Source organism: Halictus rubicundus, chromosome 4 (genome assembly GCF_050948215.1).
Source record: "Halictus rubicundus isolate RS-2024b chromosome 4, iyHalRubi1_principal, whole genome shotgun sequence".
Lineage (NCBI taxonomy): Eukaryota > Metazoa > Arthropoda > Insecta > Hymenoptera > Halictidae > Halictus > Halictus rubicundus.
The window spans coordinates 3,358,208-3,379,417 of NC_135152.1; the positions used below are offsets into that span (position 1 = coordinate 3,358,208).

Below are 21,210 nucleotides of genomic sequence, written 5' to 3' on the forward strand. Positions count from 1 at the left end.
ATTGATATTAAATCATCTGAGTGCAACGAAAAAGGACGATCTAATATTTTACAGGGACATACAAAGACTTTTTGTTAATTGTTTATTTTAATGTAGACAAACTATGTACATCAACAATTTTTATTAAATACATATAATCTGTAATATTGTGAAACGTATATTGGCAGCTTTTAATGACCCTTTCAATTGAAAGAAATGGATGAATTATTGTAGAATAAAGAAAGTCGGGATTTCTTAACACTTTTTTTCACCGGAAGCTTATTACCTTTTGCCGCATTATTTTCTTCGCAGCTACAATTATTTGAACTTCTTCATTCTTAACAGTTTTTTAGTAGGAAAAGAATATTTTGTTATTTGTCGTATGTTTATATTTACTTCAATGTTAAAATATTGATGACAGACTAATGAAATTCCTTAACTGCGTACCATAGGTTTTTAAAAAATATTATGTAATCTTCGGTAGATAATGTGTTAATAATGTAGAGTCACACAGCTGACTTACTTCAATTTGTAAAAGTAAATCATTCAACTGTACAATTATAATCGTTTCATAATATAGAAACGGTACTGCAATGGGCCTAATTATTACTGAAACCACTGAACACCAACTCGATAGCAGCCTGAACATCGCCGTTTGTAAATTGCAATGCCTGAATGTTTATCGTATCGTCTTGCAATCCTATTTCATGCATCTGTGCTAACTGTCGTTGCAAGTCTGTGAACTGTGGCAGTACAGGTGGTAAAATTGGTGGCAGTATAGGGTCAGTGATTAGACCTGTGGCTGCTACGGAAGCCTGTTGCATAGCCTGATTGAACATTTCGGTGGTTATTACACCGGAATTTGTACTTCCACCTGAGGTTGAAGAAGGTGTGTTGGAGAGAGGAAAACTTCTAGTTCTTGCTCTAGAAACTGCAGCTGCGAGCTGTGCAGCAGTTATTGTAGTATTTAATGGATTGTTGGACAGATTTGATGGTTGTGTTGAATCTGACGACTGAGAGGAATCGCCTGCCATTTCTTCATCGTCACTCAAATTATCCAAGTTATAAGAGTAAGCAGTTGGTTGTGTGTTAGTCACAGAATTGTTAGATGCAGCAGTTGCATTGTTGTGTATCACTTCACGAATAGCTGCAGTTGCATTGTTGTGTGCCGCTTCACGAATAATTGTAGTTGCATTGTTGTGTGTCACGTCATGAATAGCTGAAGTTGCATTGTTGTGTGTGGGATCATGAATAGTTGCAGTTGCGTTGTTGCGTGCCTCTTCTTGAATAGCTGCAGTTGCATTATTGCGTGCTTCTTCATGAATAGCTGCAGCTATATTTTGTGCTGCTTCCACTAACACTGGATGTGCTTTAGCAAATCTATATATACAAACAATATATTAATTTCAAATAATTATAATATATTTAAAAATTAAAATAGAACCTGCCTTCGGACTGTATCTACATCTGTGAATTGTGCCATTAAATCAGGATCTTGGAAAATGGCAATTGCTGCAGCATCTTCGTGTAGGCCTGGAGAAGATGATATAATGTTGGCTATCACATCTTGTCTTTGACCTAATCGCTACAATTAATAAATACATATAATGTTATATTTTGTATACTGTAAGACTATGGTAATACACTACTATGTGAATATAATAATTACATGTAAAGCACTTCTAAGAGCAGGGTCCTCTCTAAATGACTTGAATGCAGATGCAAGGTCTAAAATGCTATCTTCTGAAATATATTTAGGTACTGTTGGCGTTTCTGGTTCTTCTTTTTTTAATACATGCACCATAGAACCATTTTTTAATCCATATGATTCTAGTGTGACCTCGTCTTCAAGAATGCTCCCACAGTAAGTCAATTCTAAGAAACAACATAGAATAGAATTTATTTATAACCATACTTTAAAGATTGCTTTCCTTACACTGCATTTAATATTATATGGAAAGATTGTAGCAATTTTATTTTGAACGTTTTTATTTTGAATATCTGAAAAATTTTAATAAAACACCAAGAGCCAAAACTCAAATGTCATCTTACCAAACAAATCTTTTGTTAGGTTAACTCTTCTAGCTGTTTCCGATTTTAAGAATTTGACTTTACTTTTGAAATTAATATTGTTTAATTTAATTGTAGTTAAGGCTTGCGGGTCTAAGCGTAACCCCAAAATTATTTCCGAGGACATTATTGTCAATAAACGGTAATATTTTGAAATATTATTAAACGAACTTGTCAATCGATACACTCAATTTCACCACAAAGCAGTACAGGCTATGCAACGAAACTTGTTGCACTTCCTGTCTTCCATAGTTTCCTACTTTTTATTCACGTATTTAATTATGCATTATTATTTAACTAACCGTGGTAAAAAATGTAAACTATTAAATAACATTACTTTACTATTTTTATAGTTATATTTTTTTAAAGTATAATTTGTATAGATTATAGAAGTAGCGTAAAACTAAAGTAATTCACGTTAAGTTTAAACGTTTCAAGTCCTTTAAAAATGCTGTTATGAATCTTGAATCATGTATGTAAATCTTAAATTCTTTTGATGTTAATGAAAAGAAAATAAACAATTTCAAAAACATTCAAAAGTGTTTCTAATCGATAAATGATATCTCGACAGTCTTCGATTCGATTGCAATAGACATATCGTAATGTATTTTAGCGAGATAAAAACATTATAGACGTTGAGATCTATAAGATCTAACGTTCAATATATTTTCCACTGTTATATAGATCAGTGATATCACAGACGAGGTACAGGAGTAGACCAATTACCGAATGTATTTTTTTGTCTCACGTCCGCGGGGCTCTAGAGCCTCCTTACCATTTTTGTGTCACATCCTACCGTATCGGTCGGAACTAATATTGTGGAACTAATATCACAGACGAGATGTAGGAATAGGTCAGTTAAGTCATTTCATCTTATGCTGTTTCGTGTCGCACGACATGAAACACCGAGTAATCTTAATTAGAAATCTTAATGAGAATCGAGTATCTTGTATACCTCGAATAATCATGCATAAAAGTTACTTTGACATGTTTTAAGACATGCTCAAGACATGCTTTAAAAGTTACTCTCTATCTCGAGTACTATTAGCCATTTTTACTATAAAGATTAGGTGGTAAGATAGCCAAGAGGGTATTCGACAGCATTATTGGTAAGAGGAATTCTTATAATCGTTAAACAAGCAGAGACAATAAATTTATCAGTGTACATTTATTCATGGTTCAAAAGTTATTCTGTACCTTGAGTTCTATCATTTATCTTTACTAAAAGTATACTTTTACCTAATATATTAGGTGACAAGATGGTCAAGGGAGTGCTTGTCGACATCATTAGCGAAAGGAATTGTTATAAACATTAAACAGCCAGAAATAATAAAGTTTGCAGTGAATTGTTTACGATAAATTACTGCGTGCGAATATTCATGAATTAAAAGTTATTCTGTATCTCGAGTTCTATAATTTATTATTACTAAATAATTAGATGGCAAGATGGTCAAGGGAGTGCTTGTCGACAACATTGGCGAAAGGAATTGTTATAAACATTAAACAGCCAGAAGTAATCAATTTAACAGTGAATTGCGTACAATAAATTAATGCGTGAGAATATTCATGGCTTAAAAGTTATTCTGTATCTCGAGTTCTATAATTTATTTTTACTAAATAATTAGATGGCAAGATGGTCAAGGGAGTGCTTGTCGACATAGTTCGCAAAAAATTGTTATAAACATTGACCAGTTAGAAATAATCAATTTACCAGTGAATTGTGTTGGATAAATTAATGCGTGCGAATATTCATGGCTTAAAAGTTACTCTCTATCTCGAGTTCTATAATTTATTTTTACTAAATAAATAGATGGCAAGATAGTTAAGGGAGTACTTGTTGATATCATTACTAAAAGAAATTGTTATAAACATTAAACAGCCAGAAATAACAAATTTATCAACAATTACTATTACGGCGATCGAGATCTACCGAAATTAATTGGGGTGGGAGAGTTGCGCACCGCGTACCGCGCAACTGAACTCGGCAGCCGCGCTCAGTCAGTCAGTCGAGGTGCGCACTCAGAAGGGAGCGGAAGTGCTGTGGGACCCGAAGGCCGAAGGACCTTGGAGCTGCCCTGGCCCACCTGACCACCCCGGCCAACTCTTGCCTACCTTCCAGTTGATCAGGGATCCTCCAAAGCTTCACTGGACATTACTGGCCGACCTTGGTCTACCTCTAGTTAGCCAGGGGAGGGAACCCCCTAGGGGAGGGAACCGAACCTGACCAGGGCAAGCTCCGAATGCCCCGACACAATAATGATCGTCACGCTATGAAAGAACGAACGGCCGCTAGAGGAAGCTAAATAGTAACATTTCTGTCCAGTAGGGGAGCTAGGAACGTTTTCCAAAGTTCAGTATCGAGCAACACACTGTATTGGTAAAACAGAGGAAGAGAGAATGTACGGACGTACGACAACGTGGATGGCGCTGTCGTAGCTTCGTTCGAATAGCCGTGCCGCGGCACACTCACACACCGCCTGATCAGCGTGTACGTGTGCCGACGGCGATCGCAAGGGTCAGGGATGCCTGGAAATATTTCCCAATAATGCAGTCACGGGACTTGTCAATGGTGAAAAGAGCTAGATGAAAGTTCTATCTAGGGTGGAAAGGTCCTCAGAAGTCGTACTTTTGCATCATTGAGAAACGGTTAGCAATATTCGGCAGCACGTCGTTTCTCAGGGAGGCTATGGGAACTGACATGGCGGCACACTCACACACCGCCTGGTCGGCGTGTACGTGTGCCGACGGCGATCGCAAGGGTCCGGGATGCCTGGAAATATTTCCCAATAATGCAGCGACGGGACTTTTCCATAGTGAAAAGAGCTAGATAAAGGTTCAATCTAGGGTGAAAAGGTCCTCAGAAGTCCTACTTTTGCGTCATCGAGAAATGATTAGCTATATTCGGCAGCATGTTGTCCGCCAGAGAGGCCTGTAGGAGCATGAGCGGCGCGACAACGTGGATGGCGCTGTCGTAGCTTCGTTCGAATAGCCGTGCCGCGGCACACTCACACACCGCCTGATCAGCGTGTACGTGTGACGACGGCGATCGCAAGGGTCAGGGATGCCTGGAAATATTTCCCAATAATGCAGTCACGGGACTTGTCAATGGTGAAAAGAGCTAGATGAAAGTTCTATCTAGGGTGGAAAGGTCCTCAGAAGTCGTACTTTTGCATCATCGAGATACGGTTAGCAATATTCGGCAGCACGTCGTTTCTCAGGGAGGCTATGGGAACTGACATGGCGGCACACTCACACACCGCCTGGTCGGCGTGTACGTGTGCCTACGAGGGCTGGAAGGGTCTGGAATTCCGCAACCCATTTCTCTATAATACAGGGATGTGAATTTTCAGTAATGATTCGCACTAGATAAAAGGATCAACCTAACATGCTGAATCCCTCGAAAATCCGTAAAAATTATTGTTTGCGAAATGTAACAAATGGTTTGACAAACTATATTTAAATAAATGATTCTTTTCTAGTTTTTATCTCTAGATACAAGTGAACGCATTCTAAATATTTTCAGTAAAAATTTGCTTTCTATAACTCCGTGCCGTGACATTGACACTGGAGGGTGTCATAAATTAGCCCTCCCACGACACTGTCCCGCCGAAGACGAAAGAACTTTCCTGTAACCTCGGTGCAAAACACAGTCATTCTCTAAAGTCTGAAACATCACCGCTTCGCACGAATGTACGATTGCCTAGTAAATATGATCCAAATTATATCATGTTTGGTGTCAATTTTATCAGGAAAATGACGCGAATGTGTTGAGAGAAGTTTCATGAATATATTATGAAAAACAAAAGAATTGGGACATTGCATTAGTATTGTCTCACCGATATACCTGACCCCGCATAATGTTACACTCTTCGGCGGTCTAGCTTCTGGCCCCTTTGAAAGGTAGACACTTGGGGGCGTCATAAATTACCCGTTCTCCGATAGTGTCCTGCCGAAGACGAAAGAGCTGGCATGCAGCCTCGGTGCGAAACACAGTCATTCTCTGAAATCTGAAACATCGTCGCTTCGAACAAATGTACGAATGCGTAGTAAATATGATACAAATTATACCATGTTTGGTGTCATTTTTATCAGAAACATTCCACAAATGTGTTGAGAGAGGTTTCATGAAAAAATAATGGAAAACAAAAAAGATTATGATATTCCATCGGGATTGTCTTACCGATATACCTGACCTTGCACAATGTTACACCCTTCGGCGGTCTAGCTTCTGGGTCTTTCGACAGGTACACGCTTGAGGGTGTCAGAAACTAGCCCTCCCAATATAACCCCAGATAAAAGAGCTAAGGGGCACAGAATGCCTGTGGGATTAGGACAAGTTTCACCGATACGTAATGTTACGATAAAAATTACAATCTCATTAAAGACAGTCCAAATGATGCTTCATGTTTTTAATCTATTTATTAATACATGCTTTTATTTTTTTATGCTTTTATGTTTTTAATCAGAACAATATTGTTAATACGAATGACTTCTAGAGCTTATCTAGAGCATTTGGACCGTCTTTAATGATTGTAATTTTAACTTTCAAATTTTAATACAAATTTTTTTATCTTTCATTCGTTATTCGAAATTTTTATTTCGATAACTATTTTGCCCAACTCTGCGTATTGATAATATCATTAAAATATACTTACGAAGTTACATACGCCTAGAAGGTATGACAAGAAGGTAAAGTATGACAATTTTTTGAGGAGTGCGGTAACTTCGTGAGGATATTTTAATGATATTATCGATACGTATGCAACTTCATTCGAAACAAATTCGTCGGAATTCCAGAAATATTTAATTTAATTTAATTTAATTTAATTTAATTTAATTTAATTTAATTTAATTTAATACAAAATTTAATGCAAATAAAGATTATGCACATGTTTGCTAAATATACCTACTGTAATTATAAAAAAAACCAAGTATATTAAAAGTTACGTTATAAGTTATGAATGAAGTACCGTTATTACCATTATGTATTTCATAAAAACGCAGAAACTCTCGGACCCCGCGTACCGTCAGGCCGGCCAGACAATGCATACAGAAATCCATATAAAATGCGGAACATTGCAAGCGTAGTCGGCCTGGCCGTTCGGTGTGCCGGTCGTTGGGTGTAACATGGGTCAGGTACATCGGTGAGACAATACTAATGCAATGTCATCATTTTTTTTGTTTTTCCTTATTTTTTCCTGAAACCTCTCTCAACACATTCGTGGAATGTTTCTGATAAAAATGATACCAAACATGGTATAATTTGTATCATATTTACTACGCATTCGTACATTTGTTCGGAGCGTCGATGTTTCAGATTTCAGAGAATGACTGTGTTTCGCACCGAGGCTGCATGCCAGCTCTTTCGTCTTTGGCTGGACACTATCGGAGAAGGGCCAATTTATGACGCGCCCAAGTGTCTACCCTTCGAAGGGGCTAGAAGCTAGACCGCCGAAGAGTGTAACATTATGCGGGGTCAGGTATATCGGTGAAACAATACTAATGCAATGTCCCAATTCTTTTGTTTTTCATAATATATTCATGAAACTTCTCTCAACACATTCGTGTAATTTTCCTGATAAAATTGACACCAAACATGATATAATTTGGATCATATTTACTAGGCAATCGTACATTCGTGCGAAGCGGCAATGTTTCAGACTTTAGAGAATGACTGTGTTTTGCACTGAGGTTACAGGAAAGTTCTTTCGTCTTCGGCGAGACAGTGTCGTGGGAGGGCTAATTTATGACACCCTCCAGTGTCAATGTTATGGAGCGGGCCATCGACGCAAGATACTAATTCGCAACAGGTTGCTTTCAAACCATTAGAGATATTGAAATCAAATTTTTACAGAAAATATTTAGAATATATTCATTTTTATCTGGAGATAAAAACTAGAAAAAATCAATTGATAAATATAGTTTGCCCAACTATTTGTTACATTTCGCGAACAATAATTTTTAGGGATTTTTGAGGGATTCAGCATGTCAGGTTGATCTTTTTATCTAGTGCCATTACTGAAAATTCACATCCTTGTATTATCCAACCTTCCAAGATGCTAATTGGCTAAAGCGCTTTTCACTATGAAAAAGTCCCGTCTCTGCATTATTGGGAAACGGTTAGTGGCATCCTAGACCCTTGCGATCGCCGTCGGCACACGTACACGCCGACCAGGCGGTGTGTGAGTGTGCCGCCATGTCAGTTCCCATAGCCTCCCTGAGAAACGACGTGCTGCCGAATATTGCTAACCATTTCTCGATGATGCAAAAGTACGACTTCTGAGGACCTTTCCACCCTAGATAGAACTTTCATCTAGCTCTTTTCACCATTGACAAGTCCCGTGACTGCATTATTGGGAAATATTTCCAGGCATCCCTGACCCTTGCGATCGCCGTCGGCACACGTACACGCTGATCAGGCGGTGTGTGAGTGTGCCGCCGCACGGCTATTCGAACGAAGCTACGACAGCGCCATCCACGTTGACGCGCCGCTCATGCTCCTACAGGCCTCTCTGGCGGACAACATGCTGCCGAATATAGCTAATCATTTCTCGATGACGCAAAAGTAGGACTTCTGAGGACCTTTCCACCCTAGATTGAACCTTTATCTAGCTCTTTTCACTATGGAAAAGTCCCGTCTCTGCATTATTGGGAAATATTTCCAGGCATCCCGGACCCTTGCGATCGCCGTCGCACACGTACACGTCATCCACGCTTTCGCGCCGCGCATGCTCCTATAGGCCTCTGTTTTACCGATACAGTGACTACTGACGATGAGACAGATCGGGAACATAGTACAGCGCTCGTAGCGAAAAATGTCGGAACTATATTTTGATGAAATACTCAATGATCTAATTTTTCTGGGTGCCCGCTTTCATTTGTTTGATACGTAAGCATACAACGTGATCGGCGTGGCATTGAGTTCCTATATGTTCCCGCTAGGGTGGAAAGGTCCAACGAACTCCATACGAGCTCTGAATCTCTTGATATTTACGATAATGTCACTCGATTAAGCAGTATGCTGCTGAATATTGCAAATTACGGCTAAAAAACGCAAAAGTACGACTTCTGAGGACCTTTTCACCCTAGATTGAACTTTTATCTAGCGATTTTGACTACAGAACACTACTATTTTTGCATTGTTAACAAATGAGAGCGGGCCTCCCGTACCCTTGCAAAACTCGGGTACGTGTGCGGAACTAGGGAGGGGATGCACTCACACAATCTTGAGCCGTGCCCACCGCCTTAAGGTGGACCAACGGTCATTTAAAACTTCCCTGGTCCACCTTAAGCTAGCTCGGGGTGGGCTTCTAGGGAACGGCCAGGTTCTTGGAAGCTTTCACCGCTCACCTTGGTCAACTTTCAGCAGCTCTTTGTAAGTAACAATTCAAATATACACTTTCTGTTTTGGAATTAGTGTTCATTCGACGAACACCATCAATTATTATTTCTGTGTTTTTAATTCGAATTTGCGTCGGGACTTTTCAAAAGTTTCTCTCCTTGAAATTATATTATATTTTATTTTTGACATAAAATTGGTATTCCTCCGAACGGAGGTCCCTCAGGGGCTCACTAACGGATGGGGCCGTGGGTGAGTACGGGTAGTGGCGAACCCGGGGCGACCGGAAGCGCCATTTCAGTAGATTGAAGTTCTGACTTCATCTACTCTTGTTGATTTCTTGTCGGTTAGACCGCACTCGTGTGCGGGGTTAGCTTGGCTCTCGTGAGCTGGTAGTTTTGCACTCTTCTGCATGTTAGGTAGGCCGTACTCGTGTACGGGGTTAGCTTGGCTCTCGTGAGCTGGTCTTAGGTTGGCTCTCGTGAGCCGGTTAGATTCGCACTCTTGTGCATGTTAGGTAGGCCGTACTCGTGTACGGGGTTTAGAGTTGTTTCCGAAAGTATTTTCATCGTCATCGTTTGGACTTCTTCTCATCGACTTCTTTTATTTTTGTAGGTCTATGGAATTGTGACTAATTATGATTTGTTTGCTTCAGCTGGAGTACGACAGCTCATCATCTTTGTCATCGACGGAGGACAACACATCGACCGAAGACGTCAACAATATCGACAACGATCGAAGACCTGAACAACATCGTGTCTAATTATTGTTAGTCTCTTACAGCTGAAATCCAACAGCTGAGTATCTTGGTCGCCGAACGAAGAGACTACATCAAACAACGCATCGACGAAGACATTGAAATAATTTTAAGTTAGAATTAGTTTAATTCTTAAGATCGTCGTTGTAAATATGTCGAGTAACTATTGCCCTTCACTTTGCTCGACTCGATTGTTAACTCCGACACAGCAGAAAGCTGTGTCGGACCTTGTTTGCAAGTTTTGAACCGGTCCACGTTGCGATATTCGGCGTGGATGCACTGGGAAATGATGGTCAGGGAGCAGTACTCGCCAGGTAGAACCCTTCCTTCGTAAAATGTCTGCCTAAGTCATGTCAACGCTGGCGTGGCTCGCGCCGGAAGCAGGGGTTTCATTCCCCATAAGTCTCTTCGTCGCCTTGACGCGTCAGCGTTGCTCGTGGCGGGTAGTTGGGGTTAGGTTGATCTACCAAAAGGTGGAGGCGTCCCTGGTCATCATTCTCTGTGTGGAGCGTCGGGTATCGTATACTGGTCGGCAGAAAGCTCTGCAAACATTGTACGCATCGCGTCACCCTCGAACCAGAGCCTTCTGCTCTGGTTCGGTTTTGTTTCTCTCTTTGAAAGAATTAGAGCCTTCTGCCTGATTCGTTTTTGTTACCTTTTGCCCCGCAATAATTACTCGACATACGCTAAATGGAAAAGTGAACTTTTCTTTCTGTGGAAAAGTAATCTCATCCATTTAGCGATCTGCGAAATTTAGTTTGTAAGATTGTAAATCGTCGTTGTAAGAAAGGGAGTCAGAACGAAGCGTATTGAATTCTTTCTGGCTTCCTTTCGGGTCTCTTGTGCAGCAACCTCCTCGTGGTGAGACCTGGGAAATCGGTATTATCCTCTATTTGTAAGAACTTCAAGTAATCTTACAAATAGAGAATAATATCGAGCTAATAGCTGCACATCTATAATTTGCGATAACATTGTAAAATAGAATTTAAGACTTACTAGTTATAAAAACTTGTGTATGTAATTGAACTGTGTCTGAATTTACTTTGGGTTTGCTTGGGATGAGCCGAGGGGCCTTCAATGCTTTCCTTGTTTACCCTGGACCCACCTTCACCTTCTTGGTAAGCTCCTGTCAATTATTAACCGAAACACACAGTTTTTGTTTCGGAGTACCTTTTCATTCAATGAACATCGGCAATTCTTTTTCTGGATTTCTAATTAAAATTTTCTTCTGAACTTTACGAAGTTCCTGTTCTTAAAATTGAGATTTTTTGTCTTTCTGTTTTTAAAATTGATTATTTCTGACCGGAGGTGCCTCCATTTATTATAGGTACATATTACATATGTATATGGTCTAAGCTTCTCGTGGATCTAGTTGCAACATTTATCGGTCGTCAGCGTAGACGGCGTAAGAAATCTAGTTGTTGTTAACGATGTCGGTATTTCAGATCGTGAGACACGAAATGCCAAATGGTGATTGGTCTACTCCTATACCTCGTCTGTGATAAGGTGACTGGCGTACTCCTACATCTCATCTGTGATATTAGTTCCACAATATTAGTTCCGATCGATACGGTAGAATGTATATATATTCTAGAGCCTCCTTACCATTCCGTGTCACATCCTACCGTATCAGCCAGAGATAATATTGTGGAACTAATATTCTTCAACGGCGCTGTTGCTGATAGAATTTGAAATCTCATATCGGGGATACTATAAATAAATAATGAAGCAAACAGAAGAATGTTGTTACGTGAGTTCGTTTCAACGCAAGGAAGCTTCATATACATGCAGAATTGTAGAGAAATTTATACTGAAAACATTATTCTGTATCTTCACTTTTATTTAAATATATCATTATTCGTGTTACTTTTTTGGTAAATATTGCGCATAATTATATTTATTTACACTTTATTCCTACACACTTCCATAACTTTCTTTCCTAGTTTGCTCTCGTGAGCGGGATTTAGATTTGCACTCGTGTGCGGGTTAGTGTCGCACTCGTGTGCGAGGTATGCATGTAGGCCATACTCGTGTACCGTGTACGAGGTATATTTGATTTTGGTATTAACGCGAATAAGGGTACTCCGAGCTCTTATCGTTCTGTCACTTTGTTTTACTTATTGGAATTAGTCAATTCTTCGACATGATTTGGAACTTTTTTTTAAACCTTATCGAGTCAATATTGTTCGAGCTAACGATAAAATTCTATTGATCATTTCTGTATGCTCTCGTATTCATTTTTAAACCTAAATGCTCTTACAGCAAAGTACCATCTTCTATGGGAGTACATTCTGAGATCGACTTAGAAATTCCTCTTGAAATCGTGCGAATTTGGTCAACGATGGAGGTTGCGCTTTTTCGATTTTTCAAATCGATGTGATATTTTTCATCTGTAAGGTATATACACAAATGTGCTTAGGCGCCTTATGTATTTATTGTCTCTAAATCATATTAAACATTCGTAGTAGAAATGAAGTATACAAGATAGTCGATTCTCACTCATACACCTAGATTCATGTGTTATCAGTAACGTTGAACGGGACACGAAATTGGTAATGGGGCTCTAGAGTCACACGCACATGTGACAGAAAAATACATTGGGTGATTGGTCTATTAACATGCCTTGTCTCTCGAGAGTCTCTGCTCGCCGGTGGACCATGGAGGATTTATGTAGGTTGCCCATGGACCCTGGTGGGCCCTAGTGGATCCTGGAGGACCTGTAAGACTTATGTAGGTCGCCGATGGACCTTGGTGAATTCTGGAGAACACTCGTGGTTCTATGTGGATTGCCGATGGGCCCTAATGGACCCAGAAGGACGTCCTTCCTTCCTTTCCTTTCCCTAGATCCTCACTTCACTTTCTCAGATCTCCTTTCTACCTTCACTTCCTTTCGGAATGTATTCCTGCAGGAATTTACGAAGTTTCAGGCCCTACACTAAAAGCAAGTGATACCGCTTTGTCAAACTTTAGCTCCAGTCTTTTTAAACCAGTTCATAAGTAGTTATAGCAACGAACATTTGCATAAAAATTGATAGACCAGCAACTAGAAAGGCCCGCATTCTTACGTCGGAACGGCGCATGGAAACCCCGTCCATTAAATTTGGCGTAAGAACAATCGTTACCATGAAAGTAACAACGTGAGAATAGGCGTGGAGAAATTGTATCATTTGCTCAATGAAAATCCGCGAAACACGGCGATTTCACAGAGTGAAATAATTTATGTGAATTTCCATTCCGACCTTAACTACCATCTTCTCATCTCCGTGCCGCTAAACAACCACTTTTTTTACCGGGACGGAATGAAAGTGTGAGAATCCTCTTACAAGCGTGTACCTTTCACTGTCTTCCAACGAAATTTCAGCTGGGTCGCGAAAAGAATGGGATCTCCAGGTGACGTCAGCACCTGCTTTGATGCTGCAATCGAAATCCTTATCAATGCAGCGCATTCAGCAACTCACAAAAGGTGGAGGACTCAATCGCCCGAAACATATTCAATTTAATTTTATCGATCCTTCACGTCTAATTAAACCGAAGCCAAACAAATTCGATGATTTAGTATATTAAATTAATTCCAATTAGCTTCACGCTTGTATAGACTCCCGTATAACATGATCAAAATACATTTAAATCAATAATATATATGTATATGTGGCAGTAAGTAAGTATACAGACTTATTAAATGATCTTTTGTGCATTTACTGTTATATGAAACACGCATACACAGTCTTTTTAAACAATGTCTTGATCGCATTATAAAGGAGTCTACTGTAGGGGTAGTTCTAGCTCTGTTTTACCGACTGCGTCCACCCCCTTGCCGCCTGTGTAGGCACAAATGAGCTTAAAGTTTAAATATTTAGGATAAATATGAGGGTCCTATATTTAAAATTGATAGAGTATATTTCTAGGTTGAACAGAAAAATTAACTTGTAAACTGTAGCATTGTTTTTATATACGTATTATACGAAATTGTTAAAGGAATATAGAGGAATAGAAACATCCGGTAATCAGTTTGTGAATATTCCTTGCAATTAACCAAAATACAAATAGAGATTCAAAGCTAGTGTGATTCTTTTATGAAACCTATCTTAATAATCATTCTAAAATAATTTGCTTCCACGAAAGCAAATATTTTAAATATGAAATTTCTAAAATCTGTTTCATAAAAACATTTTCAAAGCAGCTCCTATGGTTAACATTTCTTTCCATAAAAATCTCATAGGAGTATATATGTTCTCAGAAGAAGCATATTAGCCTGAGCAGAGTGCGTTTAAGAACAAAATATAAGAATTTATTGCAATCTCTAGCATGTCAAAAGGATCTGGCAATGCGAATAAGGGTGCGTTTACGAGAACGTATTATAGGGAACGAAGAAAACCAGATGACGCGGTGGTAAAATAGTAAATAATATTAGCAACGAGCATCACGTTCGAAACTGCGAAATTTTTTGCAATGGGGACGACGGAGGGTTTGCAATTTGAATAGTTTCGCGCACAATGCACCCGCTTCGATTCCCTCGCGGCTGCAGCTGCAGGGGTATCGGTGGTGGGGGTACGCGTCGCGAGCGTCGTGCACCGTCGCCGGTAGACGGCGTGCGTCGGGCCAGTTCATTCCTGTAATGGCCGCCGTCTGGCGTTGTCGGTGACTCGGTCCGTTTCGTATTCTCGCGAGAGCAAGCCCCCGATCGTTCATTTCCAACATCTCGAAACAAAAACCGTACAGTGCGTAGGAACCCTGGTGCAACGAGGATAGGTGTCGGTGATCCGTTGTGCACAGTGAAACATTGGTGGCTGGAGAAGAATCTCAGTGTAACAGCGGCTTACTTGTGTGTCCGAGACGATCGAAAATTCAAACGGTCTATAACGCGGTGGTGTTTCGCCACTGTTTACTCGTCCCGTTGCAATTCCGTGGAAGCTACAGAGTCTTCGGAGGACTAAAGAGTCCAGCGAAGCTCACGGGAAGATCGTAAACGGGTACGTGGGATGCGAGCTGTAGGGGATCTTTCAGAGATCCGATCGAGGATCCCCGATCCGAGACAGTAAACAAAAGTGACAGCGTGCGCGGACGCCCAGCTCTCGGTCATGCCTCCCGTCCTAGGCCAGGCTGTCGACGGTGTTTGACGTGTTGTTCTCGTCGACTGTGGTCCGAATTCCCTCGGACCTGGTTCAAGGTCTTCTAAAACCATCCGAACGTCCACGCTGCCAGCTAGCCTCCCAGTAAGTTGCACGCCGCACTCCCGATCGAACGTGTTGTTGCTCCTCTCTGGAGCATCCGCACTGACAACCGACGTCAACCGCGCTTTTCAATGTCGGCAACTGCCCCTCAAATCTGCATTCACAATCATTTCCTCTCTACAGACGAGAAACATTCATTGCGATTTACAGCCGGGAACTAGATTAAGTAACACTAATTCCCTTTAGAAACTAATAACTTTTTTAAAGTTGGACCAAACGACTCGAGCTTCTTTTTTTTTTTTAATGTTAGGATTTGTTAGGTAATGTGTACACAAAATTGTTTTGTAATCGCTATTGCTCGGAATTTCTAACAACAAAGCGAATGTCTCGGTTTTGAACTTTTCTATCTGTGCCTATAACGAAAATATAACAGATGGCTTTTGTTGATCCAAGTCAATTGTATATGCATCCACAGAGTTTCGTCGAAACCGGTTGACGCATAAAAGAGCCATAGACATTGGGAGATGTAAGAGTCCGAATTTTGTGCTTATGATTGATCTACGTCGCAGTTTCTCACAATTTTAGATCTACAAAAGGCATATTTTACATTTTTATTACAGGCACAGATAGAATAGTTTATTTCGACCAATGATCATTTTTAATTAATTTTCTTTTACATGACGTAGTAAATTAATTCTTCTAAGATCTAAAAAAAAACTCGAGTTCAAGTATTTTTCTTTCATAATTAACCCTTGTGCAATGGACTCCGAAATTTGATGGCTGGGTCATTGGTAACCCATAATAACTTCATATATGCGCATAGAGATTTAATCTAGCTTATGCATGTATACGCAGAGTCTTTATTTGGTTTTTATTTATTTATTTGCTGTTTTAATGGCATTCAGTGCTCCTTTATTATTAGAACTGTTGTAAACAGAATAAAGACAGCATTAGTCTCGTTTACAAATAGCATTACTTATCAGTTGCGTTATGTATGACTCGTGTTGTATTATTTATGCAATGGAGAAAAACAAGAATCATTATTTCATACCATGTTAGTCCGTACGAAATATTTTTTCCCCACAATTAATACTCATATGATAGACTCTTAAAATTGACGGCTGGGTCGCGAGTGATCCATAATATGCATGCAATATTATTAGCTTGCATGTGCACATACATACATGCATAGCCTTTACTTCATTTTTATGTACTTATTTGCTACTTTTAATGCATCCAACTTTCCACGATTTTTATATGCTATTGTAAAGGGAGCAAGGATAGTAAATTTTGTTTATAAATCGTATTATTTACTTTTATGATGCTATGATTATTACGCATATTATTGTCTCTATAAATGCTTCCTCATCAGCCATAAATCGATAGAAAGTTTATCGACGGTTCACTGATTCTACTATAAACAGAATATTATTATCTCTGTATGGGTCTAAAATGATCCAGCCATCTGATCCATCGTCTTACCTATTAAAAACTGACTATTGTATCTTACGTTAAAAGCGAATTCTCTAAATTTAAACAAATTCAGTCAATTAAAATTAACATTAGCATAAAACCCAACGCGTCTATAAATATCGTACAACAAAATAACTTATTTAGAACTTAATGCGCACTTTACCTAAAGGGTCAACATTGAATCTACCGAGTTCGAAAAGTAGCTGTTACAACAATTATAAAATAAACACTGTAAAACCTGTCGATCGACCGACAGTGGCACCGTCAGTATTAATCCTGACGCAGGTGTTGGCAAAAAGAGTTCATCGTCCGCAAATTGACACAAAATTTCACGCTCCAGTTTTTCCGACAACTTCAGGTACATTCAACGACAGTTGCAGGTAATGCCACCAATTGCATTCTCGGCTAATTGTTCGTACCACGCATTCGACAATTATAATGCAAAACCAAACGACAGCGTGGTCGCCGGGGAAACGGAGCCGTGCGAACAACCACGCGAACGTGAACAACAAGGGGACACGTAACTATAGATTCGGTACGTGTCTTCGATATTGTTTTTCCGCGTGCGAGGCTCGCGTCGGTGCATCGAACTTTCTATCGCGGTTTTCGTGTTTCCACGTACAGTGCACCGGTGCAGACTGCGCCATTCGAGGAAGCGCTTTGCATTCTTGCGCATTATTGTTTCACGCCTCGGTTGTTACCCGCGGCCGGTTGTCAGACCGAGGGTTGCGTTTCTAGCCTAAACGCGGAGAGAGCCTCTCTTCTCGCCTCTCCGTTCGAGGTGGCAGTGATCGAACGAAACGCGGTTTGTTGTGGCTAGGATCTCTTGGTGCTCGCGACAGTTGTTTTGCTCCCGGTTTTATAAACGTGGGATCGTTAGAGCGCAGAGTGCTCCCCGACTCGCCAAGTGGCCGCGATTACCAGGCACTCGGTAATGTTGACCTGTCGGAACTGGGACACGATTCTTAATCGTGACATTTAACCGGGGCCTCTCTCGCCCCGCGAAAAAACCTGGTCACTCTTCGGCTTTTTTGCATGATTCAACCCTCTGCAACTACGTTTTCCCCGAGTCTAAATAAAGGATGTGCAGCACGATATTTAGTAAAATTGATCCCCACCGGTGCTACTTGATTATTTTTGCATGACACTCGTATCAATATATTCGTGGCGCTCTTCTGATTAAAATGAGCCGTAACACCACATAATTCGGAGCTTATTTGCTTGTTTAATTCGGGTTTTAGTAGGACCTCGATTATCCGAACCGATATCTGAATTCTCCATTATTGTAGAAATCGATGAAGATTTAATCTAGCTCTGTAACTAGCTAACTGTTCTATTAACCGAGCACTCACGTACTGATTAGTACGGATAATAGAGATTATACTAAATTGCGATTCGACCGAGAAAATATGCTCCGAATTGTGTGATGTTGGGACTCGTTCTAATCAGAAAAACGACACGAATATGCTGTTGAAAGTTTCATGAAAGAATGATTAAAAACAATATCGTTTTATTATCGGCTTCGTGCAGGGTTGAGATTTACTTGGCCATTTCAGTTCATTATTTTGATCAACAGCTAGAACGGCAATCGTAATTTGGGGTTGCTGCACGGCAATTTTATTCCATAATTGATATCTTCATCAATTATTTAATAAATTTATTTATCTCTGAATCAGTGGCTCGATAATTAAGTAATTAAACTTGTTACAAACTAAAATTAAACTCTCTGGTAGAGGACACGGTCTGAAAGTTTTAAATGGGCACCAAGTGCAGTTACGTGGTCATTTTTTTTGTACATTATTTGTTATATTTATACATATACAGAGTGTCTTAAAAAAATTTGGTAAATTGAAAGATTTTATTGGTAAAGAACCAAGCCAACGTACTAGAGTAACGAGAAAATTATTTACAATGCAAAAGTTTAAAAAATCTTCAATGCCCCTCGTGTACAAGAAAAATACCCGGAGAGTTTCTCCGATTCTCATGCACTCGTAATTGCAGTAAGTGGAATCGGTATGTAATTAGCAGACGCGTGAACCGAGTCCTATTTAATTATTCGTGCACCTAATGAATATTAAGTTCGATTAAATGAAGCCTCGTTCGGAACAATCTTGTTTAGCGATTTCTACTTAATTTTTGCCTTGGGGACCAGCCCACCCTGTTGTAAATTTTCTGCGAGACTTTAAAATCATACTTTAATTGTAAAATATTGGTTAGAAATGTTGAAACACAGTTGGCTCGGAGAAGTACATACATACATTGAAAATCAAGAGCAAGAATTATATGCGGTAAAATTGAATACAATTCTATTATCATTGATCATAAAATATTTCTGATTCACTTTGGATGTGCCTTAAATTTTGATGCAAAATACCAATTGACAAATTGTACATTCACAGCCCCTAAATGCCACCACGCTAATAAAACATTGGCAAGAAAATCAAAAGAGCATTTAGTACAGTAGAATTTTTAGAAAATCTCGGATAAAAAGTTTAGGCACAGTTTAATCGAATAAAATTTCCTTATTATCATCAATGAAACAAAATGCACCGATGCACCACGCGATAAAAGAAATTTGTTCCCAATCCGTCAACCCATTTTCTAAATCAACATTGGAAGTTAAGCGCAATCGGAGGCAGAGAATCATAGCAACAATCGTTTGGCGATCGGTGCACGGGTGTTGCCTACGCCCGTTCTCGTGATTGCACGGTATAATTCACAACGGATCGCATCTCCGCCGTGTGAAAACGATCATCGCTGATTCTCGCGAAAGAAGTAGCGCTGCTTTGTAAATCAAATCGGCGCGCATCAACCACGCCAACTTCTTCAGGGAACGTGCGCTCGCTCGCTAGCTCGTTCGTCACTGTTATTTAACGAATCCGTCCGCATTCCCGAGGCTAGGAATTTGGCATATTATTACGCGATACATGCCGCACGCTTAACGCCAACATTTCCAATTGTTTGTGCCTCGGTTGCGCCGGAAATGTTTGCCGATCTCGTAAATTGTCTCTCTTCTCCTCGCGAGTTCAAAAACGATTCTACCGAATCGACCAGTTGAGGAGCAGGATTGTGGAATTTTTATCTTCCTTGGAACTGAATGAAGTTTTTGTATTCTTCTAGTTCACTAGAAAATAATTTTTCAAGAGCATTTTGTCGTTGGCTGTCTGCTGCAGCAGCCAAAATTGTTAAAATTGTTTTACGGTTTTAGAGAGTCAAGATGGTCGAGTTTAGAACTTCTATCAATTTGTTGAGGGTAGAACAAAATTTCTAATCGTGCGAGAATTTGTTCAGCAAGCGAGGAAGCTTCTATCTAATTAGTGGCGTTTGTCCAATCGATTATTAGTTTTATTAATGCAGAGATAATAATGCATCACCAGAAATTGCATAGAGATCTCTTTCCTTCTCCATCAACTTCGACTTTATTAACATTACAAATTGCTAAAAATATAACATCTTTACAATCTCAGTAATCGTACATTAAAAATATAAGAGAAAATAAATTGAAAATAAATAAATTAAAATTAATGAATGGATTATTAATTGACAATATTATATTATTATTCCGTCATTGTAACTAGTCTCGCAAACTTAGGGTTAATAATTTCAGGGTAACAAAACAGCACCAACCGTAACAATGTAATAAAATTTGTACAGTTGTATAACAGTATAATCGTTAGAACGAACCGCAGATCGCCGCACGCGGGATAATTTTATAGAGCAACGGATTAGGCGCGTTATAAAGTTATTAGCCGCGAGAATGAATGAATTCGCATTAGTCACGGGTGCTTTGGCTGGTTATATCAGACCCGGATATTTTTAAATAAAATAGTTAGTAGGTAAACACAGCCGTTGTGTAGCCGCATAAGCCCGAAGTTCTGCGGTGTGCACGTACCGGATAGGTCAAAGCGAGCACGGATTAGGTACGGGTCAGGTGTTCGTAGTATATTGACGCCGCAGTAAGTAGGATAGATACAGATTAGCTCAATATACTATATTAACGCGGCTTTAATATATATTGGGTGTGGGTTGCATCGGCTGTGTATGGATATGTGTTAGCTCGGTGCACCGTGTCGGTGTCGGGCCGTTGGGTTTAATCTGATCCCATAAAACATTCCTCGATTGAAGGGTTTGCCATAACGAGCCGGACGCGATAAGGCTGCACCTTAACCATTTTACAACCAACCCCTGAATTTAACAATTTAATTATTTACGTAACAAGAGATCGGTACAGTTCCATTTTCTATTCAACAGTTTGACGATCTAGAATTTTTCTATTTTCTCGAGGAGGCAATTTTAATATTTCAAGATAACTTGAAAGGACTCGGTTGAACAGTACCTCTTTAACACTGAACTTCTAATTGACTGTTGATCTTATGCATTCATAACGAAATTAGGTAGCTACAGTATTAAACAGTGCAAAG

The 21,210-nt window shown here is 39.7% G+C and overlaps 2 protein-coding genes across 3 annotated transcripts in view; one reads left to right on the forward strand and one right to left on the reverse strand.

The window, feature by feature from the left end:
- Positions 1 to 46: 46 nt before the first annotated feature.
- LOC143353219 (ubiquitin-like protein 7) lies at positions 47 to 2,359 on the reverse strand. Its single transcript, XM_076786376.1, has 4 exons — positions 2,032 to 2,359; positions 1,649 to 1,854; positions 1,428 to 1,564; positions 47 to 1,359 (listed from the first exon to the last, which is right to left on the reverse strand). Exons 1-4 carry the CDS (start codon positions 2,174 to 2,176, stop codon positions 579 to 581), a joined length of 1,269 nt encoding a protein of 422 aa, XP_076642491.1. The 5' UTR covers positions 2,177 to 2,359; the 3' UTR covers positions 47 to 578.
- A 12,409-nt stretch (positions 2,360 to 14,768) lies between these two features.
- Cdi (serine/threonine kinase) overlaps positions 14,769 to 21,210 on the forward strand; it is an 80,067-nt gene continuing 73,625 nt past the window's right edge. Inside the window, exon 1 of one of the 2 annotated variants that reach the window (XM_076786385.1) lies at positions 14,769 to 15,358. The gene's annotated coding sequence lies outside the window, so the exon portion shown is untranslated. The remainder of the gene's footprint in view (positions 15,359 to 21,210) is intronic. The other variant, XM_076786387.1, reaches the window with a different exon arrangement.